Here is a 23,035-nt window from a genome sequence, read left to right on the forward strand (position 1 = left end):
TTATAAAATGACAATTGTATAGAATATTGTTTCTTTTTATACTTTAATAAAATATGTTCAATATAAAATCATAACTATTTGAGGCTTGTGTGGATGAGATCAGATGGTTTGTGGGACCGAGCTCGCGGGGACAGGGCAGCAATGGGGTTTTAAAAAAATTTCAGAATTATTAGTTTGCCGGTCCATTAAATAATTATTTTATTTCCGCTGGTCCATAGGTGTAAAAAGGTTTAAGAACACTGTTTTAGAGTTTTCCATGGGACATTACACGACTCAGGAGCTAATTTCCTTAAATCACAGAATCAGAATGGAGATTGACACAGACAAGCAAGCCACAAAGCCCATATGCAAACACGTCCAATGCTCTGGCCGTCCAGATTATGGATCTAGAGGCCACGAGATCTTGTGCGGATGAAATCCTCTACAACTCACATGCTTTCAGGGCATTCTCGCCTACAACAGGGAGAAATAGGTCTTCCTTACCAATGTGAACCCCATTATTCTCTGTATCAATGCTTCCATAACAGTGGTCATGACCCCATAATCCCAGTCAAATTAAACAGTTTGGTCATATATCGGAGTATTATCGGCGTGTACACTGCAGATTGAAGCAAGAGTATTATTTAAATTTGGTTGCATCTGTTATAAGACACTACGTGACATGGTTCCTACTTCCATTGTTGATCACTTTAAGCTTGTCGATAGAATGCGCTCTGCACGGGATTCTTTTCCTTCCGTAAAAGGCTGCCTATATAAAAGATTCTTTAATAGAATTCTGGCTTATCAGGCGGCTTTATGAGCTAAGAATCAAAGATCTGGCACTTATGTAATTTCAGGAAATCGATCAAAACCTATCTATTTGAGAAATTTCTTAAATAGCCGAATTATTAGTCACTGTGAATGCGCAGTCCTTTAGAATTGTGAACCGCACAGAAATGTAAGGTAGTGGTGGTACTGTTTATGTTATGTTATGAGAAGAAGTATGTCTGTAGTTTCTTCCCGATGTGGTGGGTTGCCTTCATTGTATCGTACCGAGAGGCGAGTTAAGTTTGAATCAGCTCATCATACGACTCTTCAGATCATCTGGTTTTGCTTTTCTCTTCCACCCGATTCTGTGGTTCTTTATTACTACATTTTCCACAGATTAGAGGAGTGCGGTAGACACGACAGCTCAACTTCTCTTTGGCTTACGCTGCCGTTACAATTTGGAATAGTCTTCCTGTTTATATTAGGGCGGATATCAATTACTTAAGGTTTCATAAAAATGTGAAATTTTTTATATGACATTGTAATATTCATGTTATAATGATATTTTAATTATTGATTGTTTTTGTATTTTCCCATAGATTTTTATTTATTTGTTATTCATTTTAAAGCCAAAAATAAGTGCAACATATTTTACAGACATTTTAACAACACTTAAATTCTATCAAATTATATTTTACTAGTGTTTAAGCCCGTTACATTAACGGGTGCTAGAATATATGGCTGTCTGTCTTTCTTTCTTTATGTCTCTCTCCCTGCTCCTGTTTCTTTCTTCCTTTCTTTCTGTCTTTCTCCCTCCTGCAATTTTTTTCTCTCTCTCCCTGGCACCCTTTGCCTGTCTGTCTTTATTTCTGTGTCTCTCTGGTCCCCTGTCTGTCTTTATTTCTGTCTGTCTCTCTCCCTAGCCTCCTTTGTCTGTCTGTATTTCTTTCTGTGTCTCCCCCCCCCCCACTTTCCTTTGCAGAAGCAGCAGTGCTATTTCCCTTCCCCTCCAGATCCCTGTGAAGTAGTAGCAGCATTTCCCCCCACCCACCCCCCATTCCCTTCTCTCCCCCCCCCACTTTCCTTTGCAGAAGCAGCAGTGCTATTTCCCTTCCCCTCCAGATCCCTGTGAAGTAGTAGCAGCATTTCCCCCCACCCACCCCCCCATTCCCTTCTCTCCCCCCCCCACTTTCCTTTGCAGAAGCAGCAGCGGTATTTCTCTTTCCCTCCAGGTCCTTGCTGAAGCAGTAGCAGCATTTTCCCCCACCCCCCATTCCCTTCTCTCCCCCCCCCACTTTATTTTGCAGAAGCAGCTGTGATATTTCCCTTCCCCTCCAGATCTCTGAGAAGTAGTAGCAGCATTTCCCCCCACCCACCCCCCCATTCCCTTCTCTCCCCCCCCCCACTTTCCTTTGCAGAAGCAGCAGCGGTATTTCTCTTTCCCTCCAGGTCCTTGCTGAAGCAGTAGCAGCATTTTCCCCCACCCCCCATTCCCTTCTCTCCCCCCCACTTTATTTTGCAGAAGCAGCTGTGATATTTCCCTTCCCCTCCAGATCTCTGAGAAGTAGTAGCAGCATTTCCCCCCCCCCACCCCCCATTCCCTTCTCCCCCCCCCCACTTTCCTTTGCAGAAGCAGCAGTGCTATTTCCCTTCCCCTCCAGATCCCTGTGAAGTAGTAGCAGCATTTCCCCCCACCCACCCCCCCATTCCCTTCTCTCCCCCCCCACTTTCCTTTGCAGAAGCAGCAGCGGTATTTCTCTTTCCCTCCAGGTCCTTGCTGAAGCAGTAGCAGCATTTTCCCCCACCCCCCATTCCCTTCTCTCCCCCCCCCCCCACTTTATTTTGCAGAAGCAGCTGTGATATTTCCCTTCCCCTCCAGATCCCTGTGAAGTAGTAGCAGCATTTTCCCCCACCCACCCCCCATTCCCTTCTCTCCCCTACCCCCACTTTCCTTTGCAGAAGCAGCAGCGGTTTTCCCTTCCCCTCCAGGTCCCTGCTGAGTAGTAGAAACATTTTCCCCCACCCCCCATTCCCTTCTTACCTTGAGCTGCCCTGCTCCGTTCGGCCCCTCCCCCTTCCCTTCCCGTGTGCTGGCCTGCTGCGGCTGAAGGTTTTTTTTGGCGACTCCTCCTGTTAAAACTCCCCCCCCTCCTCCTCCCGCAACCGCTCCTGTTCAAAGCGGCCTGCTGAGGTTCGCGGCCGCTGTAACGAACCTCGCAGGCCGCTCTCCAACTCGGTAGCATGTTCCCTCTGACGCGATTGCGTCAGAGGGAACGTGCTACCATGTGGAGAGCGGCCTGCGAGGTTCGTTACAGCGGCCGCGAACCTCAGCAGGCCGCTTTGAACAGGAGCGGTAGCGGCTGTTGCAGGAGGATTGGGGGGGGGGTGGAATTCGTGAGCGGCGGCAGGACCATGAGGCGGGATTGAGTTTTTCGGCTTCCCCTATCTGGGGAAACCACCGTGCCGAACTGAGCTGCGCGTGGGGCCGTAGTAAGCGCGGGGCATGCTGCAGTCTTGGCGGCCACGGACATACGGATCATGGAAGCACGCCGATAAGACTGCGCATGCGCCGCCTACGGTTTTATTATATAGATGACAAATACATACATCATCCCCCCCCTTATATATACCCAACAATTACACTCTAATTAAAAGCATCCCCCCACCCACCCTAGACGTGTCTGATCAAAGGGCAAAATCAACAATCACTCCTTACAGAATTTTGTCAATGGCTCCCCAACATCCATAAATTTCCCATCATGTCCCTGTTGTATTGTTTTTATAAATTTATATTTGTCACAATAAATTCTGCCTGCATCTTGTACCCATCTGCAGTTGGTTTTTGTTGGTTCCTGTTGTCTGGCCATCATACGCTCCATTTTAAAAAAGTGTGGCATAGAGATTCCCACCAGAAAGTATAATTTAACCGATCCCAGTTTTTCTACTTCCTCAAAATAAGTTGTATGGCAACCCCTGTCTTAATAAAGAGGAGTTTATTATTATGGGAAGATATTTGGCTTTTAGCTCTCATTATCATGCCAAATAGCACGGTATCGTACATCAATTCCACTGGAGTTTCCAATAATTTATTCACTTGACCCCCAAATTTATTTATTTTAAAAATTTATAGACCGTTAAGCGGTTTACATGTTATTAAAAACATACGCCATACAACTCAGATTTTACAGGACAGCAATGCTTGAAATTCTCAAGAAAAAAAAGTCAAATTTAAATTTCTCCCTTCCTTCACTAATATCATATCAATCTCAACGTCCTCCATCGTGTATTACATGACGGAATCCACGAACAGTTGAGTTTTTTACATTTTCTTAAATGTCAAACGAACTGGGCATAATCTTAAGATTCCAGTTGGAGAGTTCCAAAGTTTAACTTTTGCTATGGCCTCTTTTGAGTGTAAATCACCTTGAACATTTTTGGTATAATGCGATTAATAAATTATGGATTAGATTAGATTATATTGGCAGTTTGTTCCAAATGTGGGGAGCCTCAAATGTCTTCTTCCGCCGTATTTTTTGAGGAGACTTAAGGGGTAGTTTAAAGCGTAGTGTTACACGTGAATTGAAGGAGGAATGTGGGACTTTGATATCAGATGTTTTTGCCATAGATTGGGCGATCTTGAAATGGACTCTTGTTCATCAGTAGCCAATGCAGTTGCTCTAACAGTGGAGTTGCCCTTTTGTATAATTTCTTTTTGAGGATTAGACTTGCAGTCGTGTTTTGCAGTAGTCGGTGTCTTTTGCGTTCTTTTTCTGTAATTATTTATTTTAGGTATTTATATACCGCCTATCAAAGTTACAAAAGCAGTTTACAATCAGGTACGCAAGCATTTTCCCTGTCTGTCCCGGTGGGCTCATAATCTGTTTAATGTACCTGGGGCAATGGAGGATTGAGTTACTTGCTCAGGGTCACAAGGAGCAGTGTGGGATTTGAACCCACAACCTTGGGGTGGTGAGACTGTTGCTCTAACCACTACGCCACTCCCCCACCGTATAGTGAGTTGCAGTAGTCCAGGTGGGGGTATTAGGACAGAGAACAAGAGGGCACTCTCTAAAGTTAAAAGGGGATAGATTCCGTACAAATGTAAGGAAGTTCTTCTGGTAGAAAACTGGAACGCTCTTCCGGAGGTTGTTATAGGGGAAAACACCCTCCAGGGATTCAAGACAAAGTTGGACAAGTTCCTGCTAAACTGGAACGTACGCAGGTGAGGCTGGACTCAGTTAGGGCACTGGTCTTTGATCTAGGGGCCACCGCGGGAGTAGACTGCTGGGCACCATGGAACATAGGTCTGACCCAGCAGTGGCAATTCTTATGTTCTTATTTTAGGACTGGTCTAATTGCCCTCAGTTGTCTCATCTTAAAGAAGTATTTTTCACTAGAGAGGTGATGTGTATGTTTGTGTGTAGGTAAGGTCTGAGTCAAGGTAACTCCCAGTACTTTGGAGGAAGTTTCTATCTTTAGCTCTCACCTTGGATAGTTCTAGTTCTGTGCTCAGGAGTGAATTATAATCACCGAACCATAATAGTTTAGTTTTAGATTTGTTTAGTTTGAAGAAAGTATTCATCGTCCATGTATTTAGGTGATCAATAGTGGTTTTCATATAATTCACGTTGCTATACAGAGAATGAAGATATCATCTGCGTAGGAGAAGATGTGAGCTTGGGTTGTGAGTTGGTTATTTCCCAGTGCTCTTCGATAGATGTTACATAACGCAGGTGCAGGACACCACAATTGGCTTTCCTTCCAGACTTTTTCTCAACAACTGTGTAAACCATTGTAGCACCTCACCTTGTATTCCTAATTTGTTTAATTTGAGGAGTAAAATGCTGCAGAGATATCAAATGGTTTGCCTCTGCTGAGTTGATCTCTTATTTTGGATGTTAGTTCAAGAAGCAGGGATTCGGTTTCTGTGCCTTGGTCTGAAGCCAAGTTGTGATTTGTGGAACCCATCTGTTTGGTCTATGACGTTAGCTAGTCGAGTTCTTAGAGAAAATTCTAGTAATTTTGCAGGCCAAGGAATCCCCAATGTTGGTCAGAAGTTTTCTACTTTAGTCAGGTCAAGGTTTGGGTATCAATGCTATGGTTGACATTGTTTTAGGATAGTGTCCACGTTCTAAGCATTTATTTATTAGGTCTGTCAGCCATAGCAAAAAGCTAGTGGAGGCATGAGTTAGCAGGCAACTGGACATATATTCTCTTCAACCAGTTTGAGATCTTGTGTGTGGATTTTGAGCAGTATCTGTCGGCTGGGATTCCCTCATCCTTGTTGTTTTTGGGGTTGGGTAATGATCTGCGTTTTCTGCTGGGTCTTGTGTGAATGTCGTCCTCACGATTCTGATTTTTTTCTTGCTAGATTGTCTGCATCTGGTTGCTGTGATGCCAGGTCTTCCTTTATATATTTTGTGGAGGTTAACGAAGAGACACTTGGAAGAACTTTTAGATTCACTTATCAGCTTGTCATAGTCGGTTACTGCTAATTGGTTCCATTATTTTTTTTTTTCTTCCAGTTGATGTAGGTTTTCAGTCTTTGCTCTTTTCTCTATGTTCTTTCTGCTCTTTCCTCCTGGCCTTTAGCTGTTCTGTTTTTATTGGTGCAATCTGATCTAGAACATTTTTAGCTAGATTTTGCCAGGCTTGAATGCCTTCATTCATCGGCTCTAGTTCGTCAGTAACTTTCATCCAAAATTCCTCTATGGCTATTTTACCACGTGTTGTAATCGGTTTAGTTTCTTTTGTATCATTGTATTTCTCTGTGATAAAGACTTTGTAAATGTTTCCTTTTGATACTCATTGCCTTGTACCACCTCTGCCACATACTATTTGGTCCTGTTTGAGTTTTGTGGTTCCAGGAACTACCTTATTCAGAGCACCAGCTGTGGGGTGGACCGAGTTATTCAGAGTATGGATACTGCACACAGTCTCCCAGTGGTTGCTGGTCCTGGTCCTGTAACGACTCCCATCTATATCTGGGACTATACCAAGGTCTTCCTTTACAAATCTGCATTATTGTTTATTGAAAGCTTCTACACCGCTACTAATGACTGGGGAGTCCTTTCAGAGCGATTTACTCGAGCTTCTATAATGGCGTTACGATACAAGAGATTCAGTAATGGTGTCACAATTATTCAGCATAATAGCAACCTTACAGGGTCAGACCAAAGGTCCATCAAGCCCAGTATCCCATCCTCATGGTGGCCAATCCAGGTCACAAGTACCTGGCAAAACTCCAAATAGTAACAACATTCCATGCTACCAAATCAAGGATAAGCAGTGGCTTCCCCATGTCCGTCTCAATAGTAGACCATGGACTTTTCCTCCAGGAACTTGTTAAATAGTAGAATATGGATTTTTCCTCCAAGAACATCTTAAAACCAGCTACATTAACTGCTTTTATCTGGTCCTGCAACACACATCATACTTGTCATATCCGTGTTATACAAATGACTCTCCATGCATCATTTGTCCTCCGCATTATGTCATGTTATTCTTATTTTTAGAATTTAATTTGCCAAGTTTTCTTCATTGATTGTATTTGTGCTTACATTTGATCTTTTTACTATTGTTATGCTATTAATAAAATTGTAAGCTTATATCAAGCTGTACTTGGCCTTGGGGAATCTCTTCATAAAGGCAGTTAATAAAACCCAATAAATAAATTGATCATGACGTCATGGGAAAATTCAACCAGAACTGTTATAGTTTGATATCTAAGAAAGCTGCCCCTGTAGTATTCAGTTTGGAGATAGTACAAAACCATAAAAGTGAACTTTTTCCTCCCCCACATCCAAGAACAAGGAACTCGCTGTACAACCCTCTTCCTGCAATCAATCAAACTACATCTAATTTGTAAAGGCAGCACTGCAAGAATACGAGCGCATAAAAATAATTTGTCCCAAATTCAGATATATTTCATTCCTTCATTAGCTGTCTGCACTAGAAATAAGCTCTGGCAAGTTAGATGCAAAGACAGCTAAGAAAGAATATGAAGAGAAACTTGCAAAAGAGGCAAAAACTCATAGCAATTTTTTTTAGGTACATCAGAAGCAGAAAAACCTGTGAGGGAATCTGTGGGACCGTTGGATGACCAAGGAACGAAAGGGGTGCTCAGGGAGAATAAGGCCATAGCAGAAAGACTGAATGAATTATTTGCTTCAGTCTTTACGGAAGAAGATGAACCGGAAATGGTTTTCAAGGGAGGAACTGAAAGAAATCTCGGTGAATCTGGAAGATGTACTAAGCTAAAATTGACAAGTTAAAAAGTGGTAAATCATCAGGACCGAATGGTATATATCCCAAAGTACGAAAAGAATTCAAACATGAAATTGATGACCTGCTCTTAGTGATCTATTCTGCTGTTTTCACCAATATACATTAACCATACATTTATTACAAGGAGCTCGTCAACCAGAGAGCCGACAGGATCACCAAACGATTTAGGTGGAGGAACCGTATAAATGCTTTCCATTGGTCTTTACTACAGAGGCTAAACTAGGATTAGCCCATAAGTCGGTCTTTTCAGGGGATAAATCTGAAGTGAGAGAACAGGAGAGTTTATGAAACACACTGAAACCTTTCAACAGTAGACCGTGTTCACCCAAGATTTCTAAGAGTATTGGAAACCGCAGTTCTACCCAAAATGTAACCTTTTGCTAAAAGCAGTTTTATAATGAAGAGCTGAAACGACAAAAGCACAATATCTAACTATTAGAAGGGCTCCAGATATAATTTTAAAAATATATAGGCCAGTAGGTCCAACGTCAGCCTCAGGCGATCAGAGCAAATTATAACACGTGACAGAACCCTCAGTCACATGGTAAAGTGATGCTTTGAGAAATGGTCAACATGGTATCTGTGGTTTCGGGAAGTCTTTGAGGATAACGCACGGAAAAAAAAGAAAAAAGTTCAGTACCATAAAAGGTGGGGCGACTACCCATGGCTCCGCCTCCACAGTAGCCACACCCCCAGTACCAACCGTAGAGCATCTATAAAGGCAGCACGGCAAATATTAAAATTTACATCAACAGAGAAAAGAAACTTGTCAGAAGAAAACATCAACCTGGTGCTGTGTACACAAAACATGGAGAGAATGTCCCCAAATGCAAAAGAGGTGACCACAAATTAGAAACAGCAATGTGCAGAGAAAAACTGGCCAGGGCAGTACTGATGCATACGGACCTAAAACTGAAACGCGTGGCTTTGTATATACTTTCTTAGTTTATCCCCCACCCTTATCTAGGGTGAGTTACACACTTACATACAAAATATCAAATGACATCAACGACAAACATCACTATAGCCATAAAACAGTCCAGACCACAGAATTCGTCAGGGACCAGCACCCTGCACTCAACGGTCTCCACTCCTCCTCAAGTAAGCAATCTCAGACCCTGTATTTCATATTGTCCTGAGATGAATGTCAATTGGTTTGTAACTTATCTATTATGACCACTTTTCTAACCTCATGTCATCATATCCTCTAGTGCAGTGTTTTTCAACCGCTGTTCCACGGCACACTAGTGTGCCGCGAGATGTTGCCTGGTGTGCCGTACGGTCAGGGCCGCCATCAGGGCAGTACCACCAGTCCAGGGAGAGGGGCGGTCCGCCCCACGTGGACAGGAGAGAGCTGGACGGGGGACCCGCGGAGTTCAATACATCTCCAGCCGCGAGGCTCGTCTTCTGTTCCTGCCTGCCCTGCAGCTAACATATAGCCGATCGCAAGCGTTCCCCGATGTCAGCGCTGACGTCGGAGGGAGGGCTTAAGCAAAGCCTGCCCTCCAACGTCAGCGCTGACGTCGGAGAATACTTCCATTCGGCTATTTGTGTGCGGCAGGGCAGACAGGAAGCAGAAGACAAGCCTCGCGGCTTGAGCTTCGTTTTGCTGAGAAAGTTGCAAAGATGGGCTGGGAGGCAAACACGGAACACAAAAGGGGGGAGGGAGTGCGTTTTGGACACAAGGCATGAACTTGGGAGAGAGGAAGGGAGGGAAAGAGATGCTGAGGTGGGGGAGGGAATGCGTTTTTGGATACAGAAGAAATGGACTTGGGAGAGAGGAAGGGAGGGAATGAGTGTTTGGACACAGAAGGCATGGACTTTGGAGAGAGGAAGGGAGGGAAAGAGATGGTTGTGTACACGGGGAATAGAAGAAAGGAGAATTTTTGGTCATAGGGAGGGAGTGAGGTACAGATAGTGGCATACCAGGGTGGGGGGGGGGCGGTCTGCCCCACCCCGGGTTTACATCCCAAGGGGGTGCACAGCTGGCCACCCTCCAGTGTTGTCCCTAGGCCGGCAAACTGCGGCTCTTTAGCCACTTGAGTGCCACCGCCGCCATCGGGAACAGGCTGGCGCCAAGTTCTCCCTGCTTTTCCCTGTGGGGCTGGCCAACTCTCGCCACTCGCGTCAATTCTGACGTCGGAGAGGACGTTCTGGGCCAGCCAATCGCTGCCTGGCTGGCCTAGAACGTCCTCTCCGACGTTAGAATTGATGACGGGTGGCGAGAGTTGGTCGGCCCCGCGGGGAAGAGAAGCAGGGAGAACTCGGTGCCGGCCTGTTCCCGATGGCGGCAGTGGCAGCCTATTCTCCAGTGGCAGTGGCAGCATTATAAAATACTTTCTTTGTGTTTATTTGATTCCTATTCAAGAGAATTACTTTATATATAGTCAATATAGGCACAGAGTTAAATTTTTTAACATTTTCTAATGGTGGTGTGCCTCGTGATTTTTTTCATGAAACAAGTGTGCCTTTGCCCAAAAAAGGTTGAAAAACACTGCTCTAGTGACTGAACACTGATCAACACCCGCCACTGTCCCCCTTGTGCTTCAGAAAAGACTAGATCTAAAGAGGTCTTCTCACCCCTGCCAGGCAGGCTTTCAGGATTCACGAGAGAACATAGGAATTGCCGCTGCTGGGTCAGACCAGTGGTCCATCGTGCCCAGCAGTCCGCTCCCACGGCGGCCCTTAGGTCAAAGACCAATGCCCTAACTGAGACTAGCCCTATCTGCCAGGAACTTGTCTAACTTTGTCTTGAATCCCTGCAGGGGATTCAAGACTGCGTACAAAATTATCTCAAGCACATTAATTGTGGAGATCCTGAAGACCTGGCTGAACACGGGGTTGAAAAGCCCTGTTCTAGAGTCATTTCCCTCTCGTTGGTTCCAGGTCCAGCCCCTGGACAAGACAGTCATTACCTTCCTCCTAATGCCCTGATTAGGCGTTTACCTTATCAATATTAGGGATATTGAAATCTGTGTTGCCAACTGTCAAGCAGACGGCAGGACACCCTCACTATGATGTTCTCTCACCCACATGGAATTTCTATCCATAAAGACTCTGTGGTGCTTCTCTGTTTTGAAAGAGATTTTACCAAGCTTGACTTTCTCACTCTTAACATATAATATAATAATAAATTTATTCTTTTATACCGCCATTACCAAGAGTTCTAGGCGGTTTACACCATAAGAAACTGAACAATCAGCGAAATACATTCATACTATAAAAATAAAATTATAAAAAGTTAAAAATGAATTGCAATCTTAAAAATACCCAACTAAGTAATGCCATCGAATGCAATTTCTATCCTGGTCTCAGTGTCCCATTGATTATCCTCCTTCCACCAGGCCGCCTAGTTTTATTTCTGGCATTCACATACGAACACAACCTACCTAGAACTGAAAGGGATCATTTTTATTTCCTGCGTTTATGAAGAGATTCACCCAAGGCTGTGTACAGCAGATATAATTCAGCATAAAACTTACAATTTTGTTAAAAGCATAACAGTAAAAAGACCAAATATAAATAAATACAATGAAACTGAATAATAGGGCTACCATGAAACAGTTTAAAAATTATACTTATTAACAGCACTAAAATTCAAATGAGAGAGAGATAATACATACTAAAAGGAAGACCTAATTCTTACGAAGCATCCAATGAGCACAAATCAGAAGATTCAAATAACAAATCTATGGCGCTAAAGCTTTTCTATAATACAACTTATCCTGTAGCCGAAGGGTCAAATGCAGATATTAGATGAGGACAGGATGGGTGGTACAGAGTGCTTTGGGATAAACAGATGGGACCTTGAGAATCTAAATTTAGCCCGTGTAGTTTGTGCAGGAAGGGTGTGATGTGCTCATGCTTCTTGCAGCCTTCTGAATTAGTTGCAGCTGATGCAAACTCTTTTTGGTTAGACCAGTGTACATGGCATTGCAGTAGTCTAGTTGTGATGCTATTGTGGCATGGACCACTGTGGTCAGACTTGTCTTTCAATATATGGAGGGAGATTTCATAGCTGCCATAGATGATACAGACACTTTGTAAAGGTCGTTTGAATTTACGGCATCAGAGTGAGTGATGAGTCTAGCGGTATCCCGAGATTCCTGACCTGTGGATTTAGGGGGAGTTCATATTTCCTAAAAGATATTTTGAAGGAAGGCATTTGTCCACTTGTGTTCGGGACCCAAAGAATCTCTGTTTTGCTTGGGTTCAGGCAGAGTTTCTTGTTGTTTGCCCGTCCCTGAGTTGCGGTTAGTTTAGTCAAAACTGTGGCCAGACCTGGTTCAATGAGTGTGAGTAGGTGCACATCATCGGCATAGATATAGCATTTTGTGTCATATCAGCCTGTTCTTCATTTAAACAAACCTTGGCTACTTTGGCCTTTATAACATCTCTATTGGGACATCCGATTTCTCTGTTTTGTCAGCATCTTTTGAAGATACTTCATATACCACCAATCTGGATTGTCCCCTAGTCCAAGTAATACTTGAAAGGATAAATAATACTTCTCTATTATCAAGTTCTGCAGCACGCATGATTTTAGCTACCTATAAAGACTTCTGACTCACAGACTTTGCACCAGTTTTCAAAGTGGAGACAGACACTTTTCAGGGGTGTCCAACCTTTTGGCTTCCCTGGGCCGCATTGGCCAAAAAAAAAAAAATTTCTGGAGTCGCACAAACGCTGCAGCAAGACAGAGGAGGGAGCCGGCAAGACGGTAAACACATGGGGGCAGCAGAGGAAAACACTGCATCATCCTCGACCAGGGCCGCACAAAATACTTCACAGGGCCGCAGGTTGGACACCCCTGCTTTAAATGTTGCCTAAGGAAAAATTACCTGCAGTCACTTTCCTGACCAAAAGACTAATTCCCACTCTAATGCCACCCCTGGGGAAACCGCTGCAAAACGAAGGTTAAACCACATGCACAGCAGAACATGCAAAATCTCACCCATATGCAGGACGACGGGTTTCAAATAGAGCATTTCCATGTTTAAAACTCTGCTTTAACCATGGGAAAGCTCTGGAAATTAACCTCCAAACTAGGACTGCCGTGGCTCTGACAGGACTGGGAACTCTACACACATCCGTCAATCCTTGCTGCTCATCAACGTCAGGAGACAGGACGCTGGCGAGATAGACCCTTCATCTGTTGGCTTTATGCTCCTGTGTTCCACAAGCGCAAAGACTAGCAAACAGGAGAGAGAACATCTTCGCACGAAAAAAAAAAAACACACAGCAAAAGAAGAGAGCGAAGATGACCAGAGTGTCATGAACCTTTATTGACTCAAAATGACCCAACATGGACATGGTTCGGCCCACTGGCCTGCATCAGGGGTCTACAAACACAACCATAAAAGTGGTAAAGCAGAACGGACAAATAAAAGGGAACTACAATCCAGCAAGTATGATAATAAGAAAGAAATGCTAATGTAGATGGATTTAAATAATGGGTTGTTTTGAGTCAATAAAGGTTTATGGCACCCTTGGTCATCTTGGCTGTCTTTTGCTACGAGCACAATCGGTACTTACTCATGTGGCTATTGTCAGGAGTGAGGTCCTCCGAAGCATCAGTATCGTCTTCGTCGTCACCAGAGGACAGCACATCTGTGCAATTCAAAGGCTGACGTTACTTTAGAGTTATGCAAGAAAAACTCGGACATTCAACAAATAAAATCCAACTGGACAGGGAAGTTAACTAAAAGTAATAATAATAACTTTATTTTTGTATACCGCAATAGCACGAGCAGTTCAGAGTGATTTACAGAGGAAGAGACTGTACACAGACAGCGATGTTACAGATTACATTGGTAAGCCGGGAGTAGCTAGGTCTATCCGGAAGTGTTTCAGAGAAGTTACAAGGCAGGAAGGAGTCAGAGGAATTTCCTGAAGGATTGGTAGGAGGGTGAGTTGGAAATGAGGGTGGTTAGATATTTATTCCATTTGCCTGCTTGAAATGAAAGGGTTCTGACAAGGAATCTCTTGTAGATACAGCCTTTCGGGGAGGGGAAGCGTTACGTGTGCAAGTGGTGCCTGGAAGTTCAACAGCTTCATTAGAAGCACAGACAGACGTCACACTGATACGTGACCATCTCTGAGAAAAGGTGAATAAATCAGTGGATCCAAAATGGGAGAATTTGGCTGAATGCAAAAACTCAGCCACTTACAGGACTTTCATGTTTGAACTTCTGTAACTTTTTTTTATTTTTCACATAAAAGGATGGTTCTATGACAAAATGTTTGCTCTAACAGAATTAAAAACTTTTTTGTTGGTTTTGTTTCTGGAGACTTTAAATCACCGTTTCAGGAGATGATCAGATACAGGTTTTACCACAGCACGGACATCTGTAGAGCGGACTTTCGCGAGAACCCCAGACAGGCATCAGACTAATAAAGGTTAAGGATGAACACAGCACAGACATCTGAAGAGCGGACTTTCATGAGAACTCCAGACGGGCATCACATTAGTATAGGTTAAGGATGAACACAGCACGGACATCTGAAGAGCGGATTTTCATGAGAACCCCAGACAGGCATCACATATAGGTTAAGGATGAACACAGCACAGACATATGAAGAGTGAATCCCTTGCAGGTAGTATCCCAACAGATATATAGAAGCAAACATACAGTATGGACAATTTGGACCGGATTCTATAAGTGGCGTCTTAAGTTAGGTGCCCAACTTAAAAACAAAGTTAAAAAGAAAAAAAGCATTTACAATGAAAAAGGTAGGTGTATACCAACGCCGGAATCACACCAACAGAGGAATTGTAAGAGCCTAACTTCATTGTAGGCGTGGATAATGGTGGACGTGGCATTAGGCAAGGCATAAATCTAGGCACTGGACATTTAAGCCTTGAGAACCCTGGCTTAGGTTTCCGCTGTCTACCTTTGTATAAATGGCAGCGTTTGCGTGATTGACAGGCAATTGGTGGCCATTTTAAGGCGCCATTTATAGAATCCAGGCCTTTAAGCCCAGAGTCAGAACAAGCGTTTGGGGGCTTTTCTTTTTCTTTATAAGAAAGGCTTTGTAGCCTGAATCTCAGTGGTTAGTGCTTTATTTGTATATTCAACCATTTAAATGAAGCGATTCATTGGGCAGGCCAGGACACAGTAGACGTCATTTGCAAGACTGCTACATTTTGCTGCTCTGTGTATAACTCTGGTGACTCCCCTCCCCCAATCTATACAGGTTTAGTTTTGGGGAGGTTTAGTACATAAAGGCAGACTTGTGCAGTCAGAATCAGTCTCTTTAATATCAAACTCCGAGGTACAAATTTCATTTCACATCACAACGAGAAAGAGCGGAGACCCACCAAAGCAGCCAACTCCTAAACCCAGCCATCCTGCTTTAATAAGTGTCCCTGCTCCCTTTCCAACAGGACTCGGTTTAAAAGTTAACCTCTAATAGAACCCATGTCCTGCCCCAGGGCTCTGTCCGCTGTGTGCCTTCCGCTCGGATCACAAATCTTATGAAGATATACAACACGAGAGGGGGAGGCTTGGCGTCCAAATGGCAGAAATTGAATGTGGTTAAGTGCTAACCATACAAATAGGAAAACATAATCCCAGGGATAGATCTACAATTTACCATCACCCAGTGGCGCATGTGACACCCGGGGCCAATCATTTCTTGCGACACACCTCTCCTCTAGAAAGGAGCCCTTAACGTTTTTCAAGATGTCCCATTTTTTATTTTCTGTAATTCTTAGATTCTTTTAACAGTTAACAGTTTAGATGTGTGAGGTAGAGGCTGTTATATTACGTTATAAGCCCTCCAGGAGAGAGCAAAATACCTACTGTACCAAAATATAACTTGCATTGATATTACCAAGAAAGGTATGATGTTAATCATGATCCAAAATGCAATACCAGGCATATTGTTATTTAATTCAAATCATCATGGCCAAAAGCAGTTTTACTACACCATAAGCAGTAACTTTTGCCCCCTCTCTCACTCTTCCATCCAGCGTTTGTCCCTCTCTCTCTCTTTTCCATGCAGCATCTGCCCTTCCTCTCTCTATCCCTTCCATCCAGTGTCTGCCATTGGAACACTATTGCCCCACCCCATGGTTTGGCATTTCTGTCTCCTCTTCCATCTCTCCCTCCCTTCTTCCTCATGCTCTGGTATCTCTCGCCTCTACTTTACTTCCTTCTTTCCCTCCCAACGCCACCTCGTTCCACAGTTTGGCACCTCTGTTCCCTTTCCCTGTGGTTTGACATTTCTTCCCTCTCCTTCTCTTCCCTCCCTCCAAGAGTCTGCCATCTCTCTCTTCCCTGGACTTCCTCCTAATTTGACGGTTTTATCCTTTATCCCTCCCTCCCACCAATCAGCTGTGATATTTCTACCCCCTCTCTTTCTCCTCCAGGCTGCTGCTTGCAATCTTTGGGCCGCTAGCAGCATCAATCAGTTGAATGCATTGCCTTCAGCTGCCCTGGAAACTCTCCCTCTGCTTCAACTTCCTGACCCCCACAGAAGCAGGACGCTGCTGACAAGCTGTGATGTCATCATTCAGGGACAGCATGTTAGACTGTCTGGGTGCCGCTCTGCCCCCCAAATCTATAGTGTTCTTGGTTCCTGCTCTGTAGATGCTTCAGGAAGCGTATGCCACACTCACCTGTAACGTTCACGATGAAGTAGCGAGTGTCAGCACCTAAGCTCCTAGCCACTGTGCAGGCATACAGCCCCGAGTCTCGTAGGGTCACACCTGTAATCTGCAAGTACTGCCCGATAAACACTGTCCTATTGTTGGGAACCAACGAGATCCCATCCTTTGTCCACGTAACCCTTAAGGTGTCACTGCCATGACAGGGCAGTTCCAGCATGTCTCCAGGGATCACTGGATACACGATTGGCTGCGATATTTGGTATTTAGTTGAAGGTTCTGCGAAAGTTCAAAAGAGAAAGAAAGAGCAGAAGTCAGTTCCAGAGTCCCTTTCACAATACCAAATCTGCAAGTTTCCCATTGTTTGTTGCCCCAGCAGGAGGGACCTCCTTCCCCTATCCAGACATCACCTCTTAAAGATTACAGGGCACTGGAAGCAGTCAGTGTGGCAGAAAAGCCCAGAGAAAGCCAGCCCAGGCAGAGGAAAGCAGAAAATACTCCATTTCCCTAGGGATGAGCAGTCAGTTCAATTTATTTCATCTTTGTCTTTTCTGAGAATGTTCATTGGCCACTTTTGTCATCTCGGCTGCAAAATCATTAAGTGAGCAATCGATTCTGATAGCACACACATATGCAATGGTGGCCTACTGTCGGGAGAAGAACGCACGCTCTTTCTGCTCATTTGTCAGTTTTAATGACATGGGATGTTAGGGCTGTCCAGAAAAACCTAAAGTTGGAGAAACTGCGCATTGAAGTTTTTCCCTTGAATTTGATTGCGTCTGATCAGAAAATAAAAGTTAATTGAAACTTTTTTAAAGCCCATTCTGGGGTCCCTCAAAGCCACTGTCATAAAGTTCCGTTTTGCTATTATTTTTGCAGATTGGATTATTGCAATTCTATCTACCTCAGCCTAACCAAGAAAAGCCTCCACAGACTTCAGCGGATTCAGAACGCCACAGCTAAGCTTGTTTTCGCGAAAAGCAAATTTGATCACGTCTCACCACTCCTGTCTAAGCTCCATTGGCTCCCAGTAATCCCCAGGATCCACTTCAAATGTGCGTGTCTGGCCTACAAGATCCTACATGGCATCCTTCCTGCCGTTATCCCTCTATCCTGGAACTCCCCAACCCCTACTTCCTCCAGATCCTCCCAAATTTTTAAACTATCCTTCCCTTCCATAAAAGGTATTTCCCATGTAGGCAAACTTGGGTCATCCCTCCCCTTTAGAATCACTGAGATCTGGAATAACCTCACCTCCCCGCTCCGATCCTCAAGCTCCCTCCAACTCTTCCGCAAACACCTAAAAACCTGGCTATTCTCAAAACTGTAACACTTCCCCCCTCTTAGGCCTCTCACCTTCCCCCTTTACACCTAACTCTTTAATCTCTCCACTGTAGTTCCTCTCTCATCTTTCTTCCTGTAAACCGTGCCGAGCTCCGCATTCGTGGAGATGGTGCGGTATATAAACCCAAGGTTTAGTTTAGTTTAGATTTCTTGGTATCATAGGAATAGCTTATATATATTCACATTCAGCAATGATATGTTGATAAAAAAAGCATTTTATGTCAAGTCTCTTACTGAAAAAGAATAATAAATCAGTAAATGACACCAGTCTCCAATATGCTGATTATAACAAGTGGGGTTGGATGCCTTAGAACCCCACAAAAAATAGGAAAACATTCTTCTGTCATCTAATAATCTAATTATGCAAAAAATCTAGCAGTATTTTATTACATGAACCTTCAATATTTGCACTTTATTGTGGAAAATAACAAAATTAGACCTACTTCGTTAATAGCTAAACACAACCACTTTGGCGTTCCAAACAATCATTCAACGTCTTTTTGCGATGCTGTTCAACAAGGCCTCACGCTGCACTGGGCTCGACTTTGCATCACCACAGACCCAAAAAGACGATGAATGATTGTTTGGAATGCCAAAGTGGACGTATTTTGCTATTAGCGAAGAATGGTAAATGTCTTTATTTTCCAGTGTAGGCATCGACGTTTAATTTAATAAAATACTGCTAGTTTTTTTGCATGAAATATCTTTTTATCAATGTTTAATTGCGGAGTGTGAAAACATAAAAGTTATAACTATCATAGCAAGAAATTTGCTCCATTAAGCAAAACTACTAGCAAATTTTAAGAAAACTGGAGCCTTATGTAATCAGTGGCTTTGAGCAACCCCAAAATTTGCTTAAAAAAAATTTTTTTTTTAATTATTCTCTGATCAAGTACCATCAAATTCATAGAAAAAACTTCTATTCGCACAGTTTTTCCTTTAGGATTTTCCAGACAGCCCTAATGGTGTGTGCTGTTGACTTTCCCAGGCCTTTCCAACAGCCTAGCCTTCCAGTAATTATCCTCAGGTTTTTACTGATTTGTAAACAGGAAACTAAATACATTTGCAAGAGATTCCACATGTTCAAAATTCACCTAACTACCGTGTTTCCCCAAAAATAAGACAGTGTTTTATATTAATTTGGTGCCCAAAAAATGCACAAGGTCTTATTTTAAGGATAGAGTTTATTTTTTTCATGTACATGATCATCTCTCCCTTCCTCTCCTTCAACCCAATTCTTCCTCTTTCCTTTCTCTCCCCCACATGTGCAGCATCTTTCCTCCCCTCTCACCCATCTCCTTGTGCCTTCCCTCTGCAACATCTTTCTATCCTTCCCATTCCCCTGTGCAGCAGAACCCTTGCACAACTTTTATTCCTCCCTTCCGTACAGCATCCTCCTATCCCTCCCTCAGCAGAACCCTTGCCCAGCTTTTATCCCTCCCTTCCGTACAGCACCTTTCTATCCCTCCCTCCCATCCCTTGTGCAGCAGACCCCTTGCACAGCTTTTATCCCTCCCTTCCACACACCATCTTTCTATCCCTCCCATCCCTCATGCAGCAGAACCCTTGCACAGCTTTTATCCCTCCCTTCCATACAGCATCTTTCTATCCTTCCCTCCCATCCCTCGTGCAGCAGAACCCTTGCAAAGCTTTTATTCCTCCCTTCAGTACAGCATCTTTCTATCCCTCCCATCCCTCATGCAGCAGAACCCTTGCACAGCTTTTATCCCTCCCTTCTATACAGCATCTTTCTATCCTTCCCTCCCATTACCTCGTGCAGCAGAACTCTTGCACAGCTTTTATCTCTCCCTTCCGTGCAGCAGAACTCTTGAGCAGCCCCCCTGCCCCCGAAACCCCACTGACCCTCCCATCCTTCCCTCCCATCCAAACCCCACCAACTGCGAGACCTACATATCTCCCTCCAAAGAGCAGCGCCGGCAGCACTCTAAACAGGTTGCTTCACGGCCTTCTCCCGCTGGGGCCTTCATTGCGCTGCTTTACTGATAACATCATCAGTGATGCAGCAGAGGGAAGGCCCCAGCAGCAGAAGGCCACGAAGCAGCCTGTTTAGATGCTGCTCTTTGTAGGTTTCATGGTCGGAGGGTCAGCGGAGTTCGGACGGGAGGGAGAGATGGAAATATGGGAGGGTCAGCAGAAGTTCAGCTGCGCAGTGGAGGCGGGGCAGGGGGGAAGTGCTGCTGCCGGCGAATCCAGGGACATTCGGGTTAGGCTTCCGGGGACTAGGGCTTATTTCTGGGATAGGTCTTATTTTCGGAGAAACATGGTAGCTATACAGAGCAGCGAGAAGCAAGGAGCTGAGAATCAGGAAACTATTTGAGAGCTCAGCCGACTCCAAAGAGCCTTAAGGATGCCAACCAATGGAGGTGGTGTTTTAAAAGCAGACCAAAATGCATATCAATAGATCAGCTCTAAATCTATCTGTAGGCAACGGTGCTGAGATCGGCTACACCACAAATACAGGCTCTCTAGCCAGCTCTGCTCCCACTCTTCCCTGGCACAATTTTAGCCAGACAATATCTGTTTAGCCAATGGGTCAGGTTTTCAGGATACTTGTAGTGAAGAGATTTCCACGCCCTACCCCTCATGCATATTTATTATTATACAAGTACAATCGGGATATGTAATATGCTATTAATAGCTCCAATTAATTAAACATTAAACACACAAAAAGAAGCTATACTATTACTTCCTATGTAAACATTTTCACTTGTGACTGAGGTGGTACAAAGGAAAGGTTCTGAAATCTCACACTTGTGTGTAGCCAAAATGAAATATGATGAATATGAACAGAGATTACGTGAAACTGAAGCTGGCATCAATCTAAAGCCCCGGAAGACGCTGAAAGGCGAAACGCAGAACTGTGTTGGACTATTCGTTCAGTTTATCTGGAGTGGATGATACATGGAGCAGAATTGCTATCGGAAAATAGAAGACAAGCAAAGTAAAAGTTGATGAAGATTTTCTGGGACACTTTTGTTAAACAATGCTTTGCATAGTAAATGGACTTTTATGGTTGATTTAATTAGGTAGATTGGGTGGGCTTCAGTAGTATAAATGTATGAATGAATGAATGAATAGAAAAACTTTAGGATTTATAAGAACATAAGAATTTGCCGCTGCTGGGTCAGACCAGTGGTCCATCGTGCCAGGCAGTCCGCTCCTGTGGCAGCCCCTAGGTCACAGACCAGTGCCCTGAGACCAGCCCTACCTGCATATGTTCCAGTTTAGCAGGAACTTGTCTAACTTTGTCTTGAATCCCTGGAGGGTGTTTTCCCCTATAACAGCCTCCGGAAGAGCGTTCCAGCTTTCTACCACTCTCTGGGTGAAGAAGAACTTCCTTACATTCGAATGGAATCTATTCCCTTTCAACTTTAGAAAGTGTCCTCTTGTTCTCCCTACCTTGGAGAGGGTGAACAACCTGTCTCTATCTACTAAGTCTATTCCCTTCATTATCTTGAATGTTTTGATCATGTCCCCTCTCAGTCTCCTCTTTTCAATAGAGAAGAGGCCCAGTTTATTTTAATCTCTCGCTGTACGGCAACTCCTCCAGCCCCTTAACCATTTTAGTCGCTCTTCTCTGGACCCTTTCGAGTAGTACTGTGTCCTTCCTCAAGTACGGCGACCAGTGCTGGACGCAGTATTCCAGGTGGGGGCATACCATGGCCCGGTACAGCGGCATGAAAACCTTCTCCAATTTGTTCATGATCCCCTTCTTAATCATTCCCAGCATTCTGTTCGCCCTTTTCGCTGCCGCCGCACATTGCACAGATGGCTTCATCGACTTGTCAATCAGAACTCCCAGTCTCTTTCCTTGGAGGTCTCTCCAACCACTGCTCCGGACATCCTGTATTCGTGCATGAGATTTTTGTTACTGACATGCATCACTTTACACTTAACCACATTGAACCTCTTTTGCCATGTCGATGCCCATTTCTCGAGCTTGATTATGTCACGTTGCAGGTCTTCGCAATCTCCCTGTGTCTTCACAACTCTGAATAATTTTGTATCGTCTGCAAATTTAATCACCTCACTCGTCGTACCAATGTCTAGATCATTTATATAGATGTTGAAGAGCACAGGTCCAAGCACCGAGCCCTATGGCACCCCACTGGTGACGCTCTTTCAGTCCGAGTATTGTCCATTTACCCCCTACTCTCTGTTTCCTATGCTCCAGCCAGTTTTTGATCCACGTGAGTTTTTCACCCTCGATTCCACGGCTCGCAATTTTCCGAAGTAGTCATTCATGCAGAACCTTGGCGAACGTCTTTTGAAAATCCAGATATACAATGTCGACTGGGTTGCCCTTGTCTATCCGCCTGTTTACTCCCTCGAAGAAATGCAGCAAGTTCATCAGACAAGATCTGCCTTTGCTGAAACCGTGTGGCTGGTCCTCATCAGACCGTGTCTGTCAAGGTGATCAATGATGCAGTCCTTTATCAGCGCTTCTACCATCTTTCCTGGTACCGAGGTCAAACTCACCAGTCTGTAGTTTCCCAGATCTCCCCTCAAACCCTTTTTGAAGATCGGCATAACATTCGCCACCTTCCAGTCTTCCGGAATATTTCCCGATTTGGTCAGCAGGTTGGCTATGGTGCAATATAATTATAAGTAAGTTAATAAAAGAATAATTATTTATATATGAAATAATAGTATAGCTTCTTTTTGTGTATTAAATGCATATTTATTAGGGAAAGACCAAAACCTGGGCCTGTCTGCTGCTCTCAAGGACTGACTGGGACAACTCCTCCATCCATATAACTGTTAAAATATCCAAATAGGGAAACTGCGCACTGGTCACCTAGCAAAGAACAACTCATTTTGAATATTGTCTTATAGAATTTTACAAGTTATCGTATATACTCGAATATAAACTGAGGTAACGTTTTTCTCCTAGAAAAGGAGGAAAAAGGGTTTGACTCAAATATAAACCGGGAGGGGGGTATTTAATATTCAAATGTAGTGCCTTGCCAGGCTCTGCACCCTGTTCCTCCTCCCTCGATGCTCTGTATCCAGCCCCTTCACTCC

At 44.0% G+C, this 23,035-nt stretch overlaps 1 protein-coding gene across 10 annotated transcripts in view; it reads right to left on the reverse strand.

Annotated features, from left to right (window-relative positions):
• Positions 1-23,035, reverse strand: part of FGFR2 (fibroblast growth factor receptor 2) — a 205,246-nt gene that overhangs the window by 117,581 nt on the left and 64,630 nt on the right. For 5 of the 10 annotated variants that reach the window (XM_033941229.1, XM_033941228.1, XM_033941226.1 and 2 more), the window contains exons 3-4: positions 16,658-16,924; positions 13,570-13,644 (exon numbers count right to left, since the gene is read on the reverse strand). The exons of 3 other annotated variants lie outside the window; for them this stretch is intronic. In XM_033941229.1, the coding sequence (XP_033797120.1) occupies positions 13,570-13,644; positions 16,658-16,924 (342 nt within the window). The remainder of the gene's footprint in view (positions 1-13,569; positions 13,645-16,657; positions 16,925-23,035) is intronic. 2 more of the 10 variants (XM_033941231.1, XM_033941230.1) reach the window with 1 other exon arrangement.

Source organism: Geotrypetes seraphini, chromosome 4, assembly GCF_902459505.1.
Source record: "Geotrypetes seraphini chromosome 4, aGeoSer1.1, whole genome shotgun sequence".
NCBI classification, from domain to species: domain Eukaryota; kingdom Metazoa; phylum Chordata; class Amphibia; order Gymnophiona; family Dermophiidae; genus Geotrypetes; species Geotrypetes seraphini.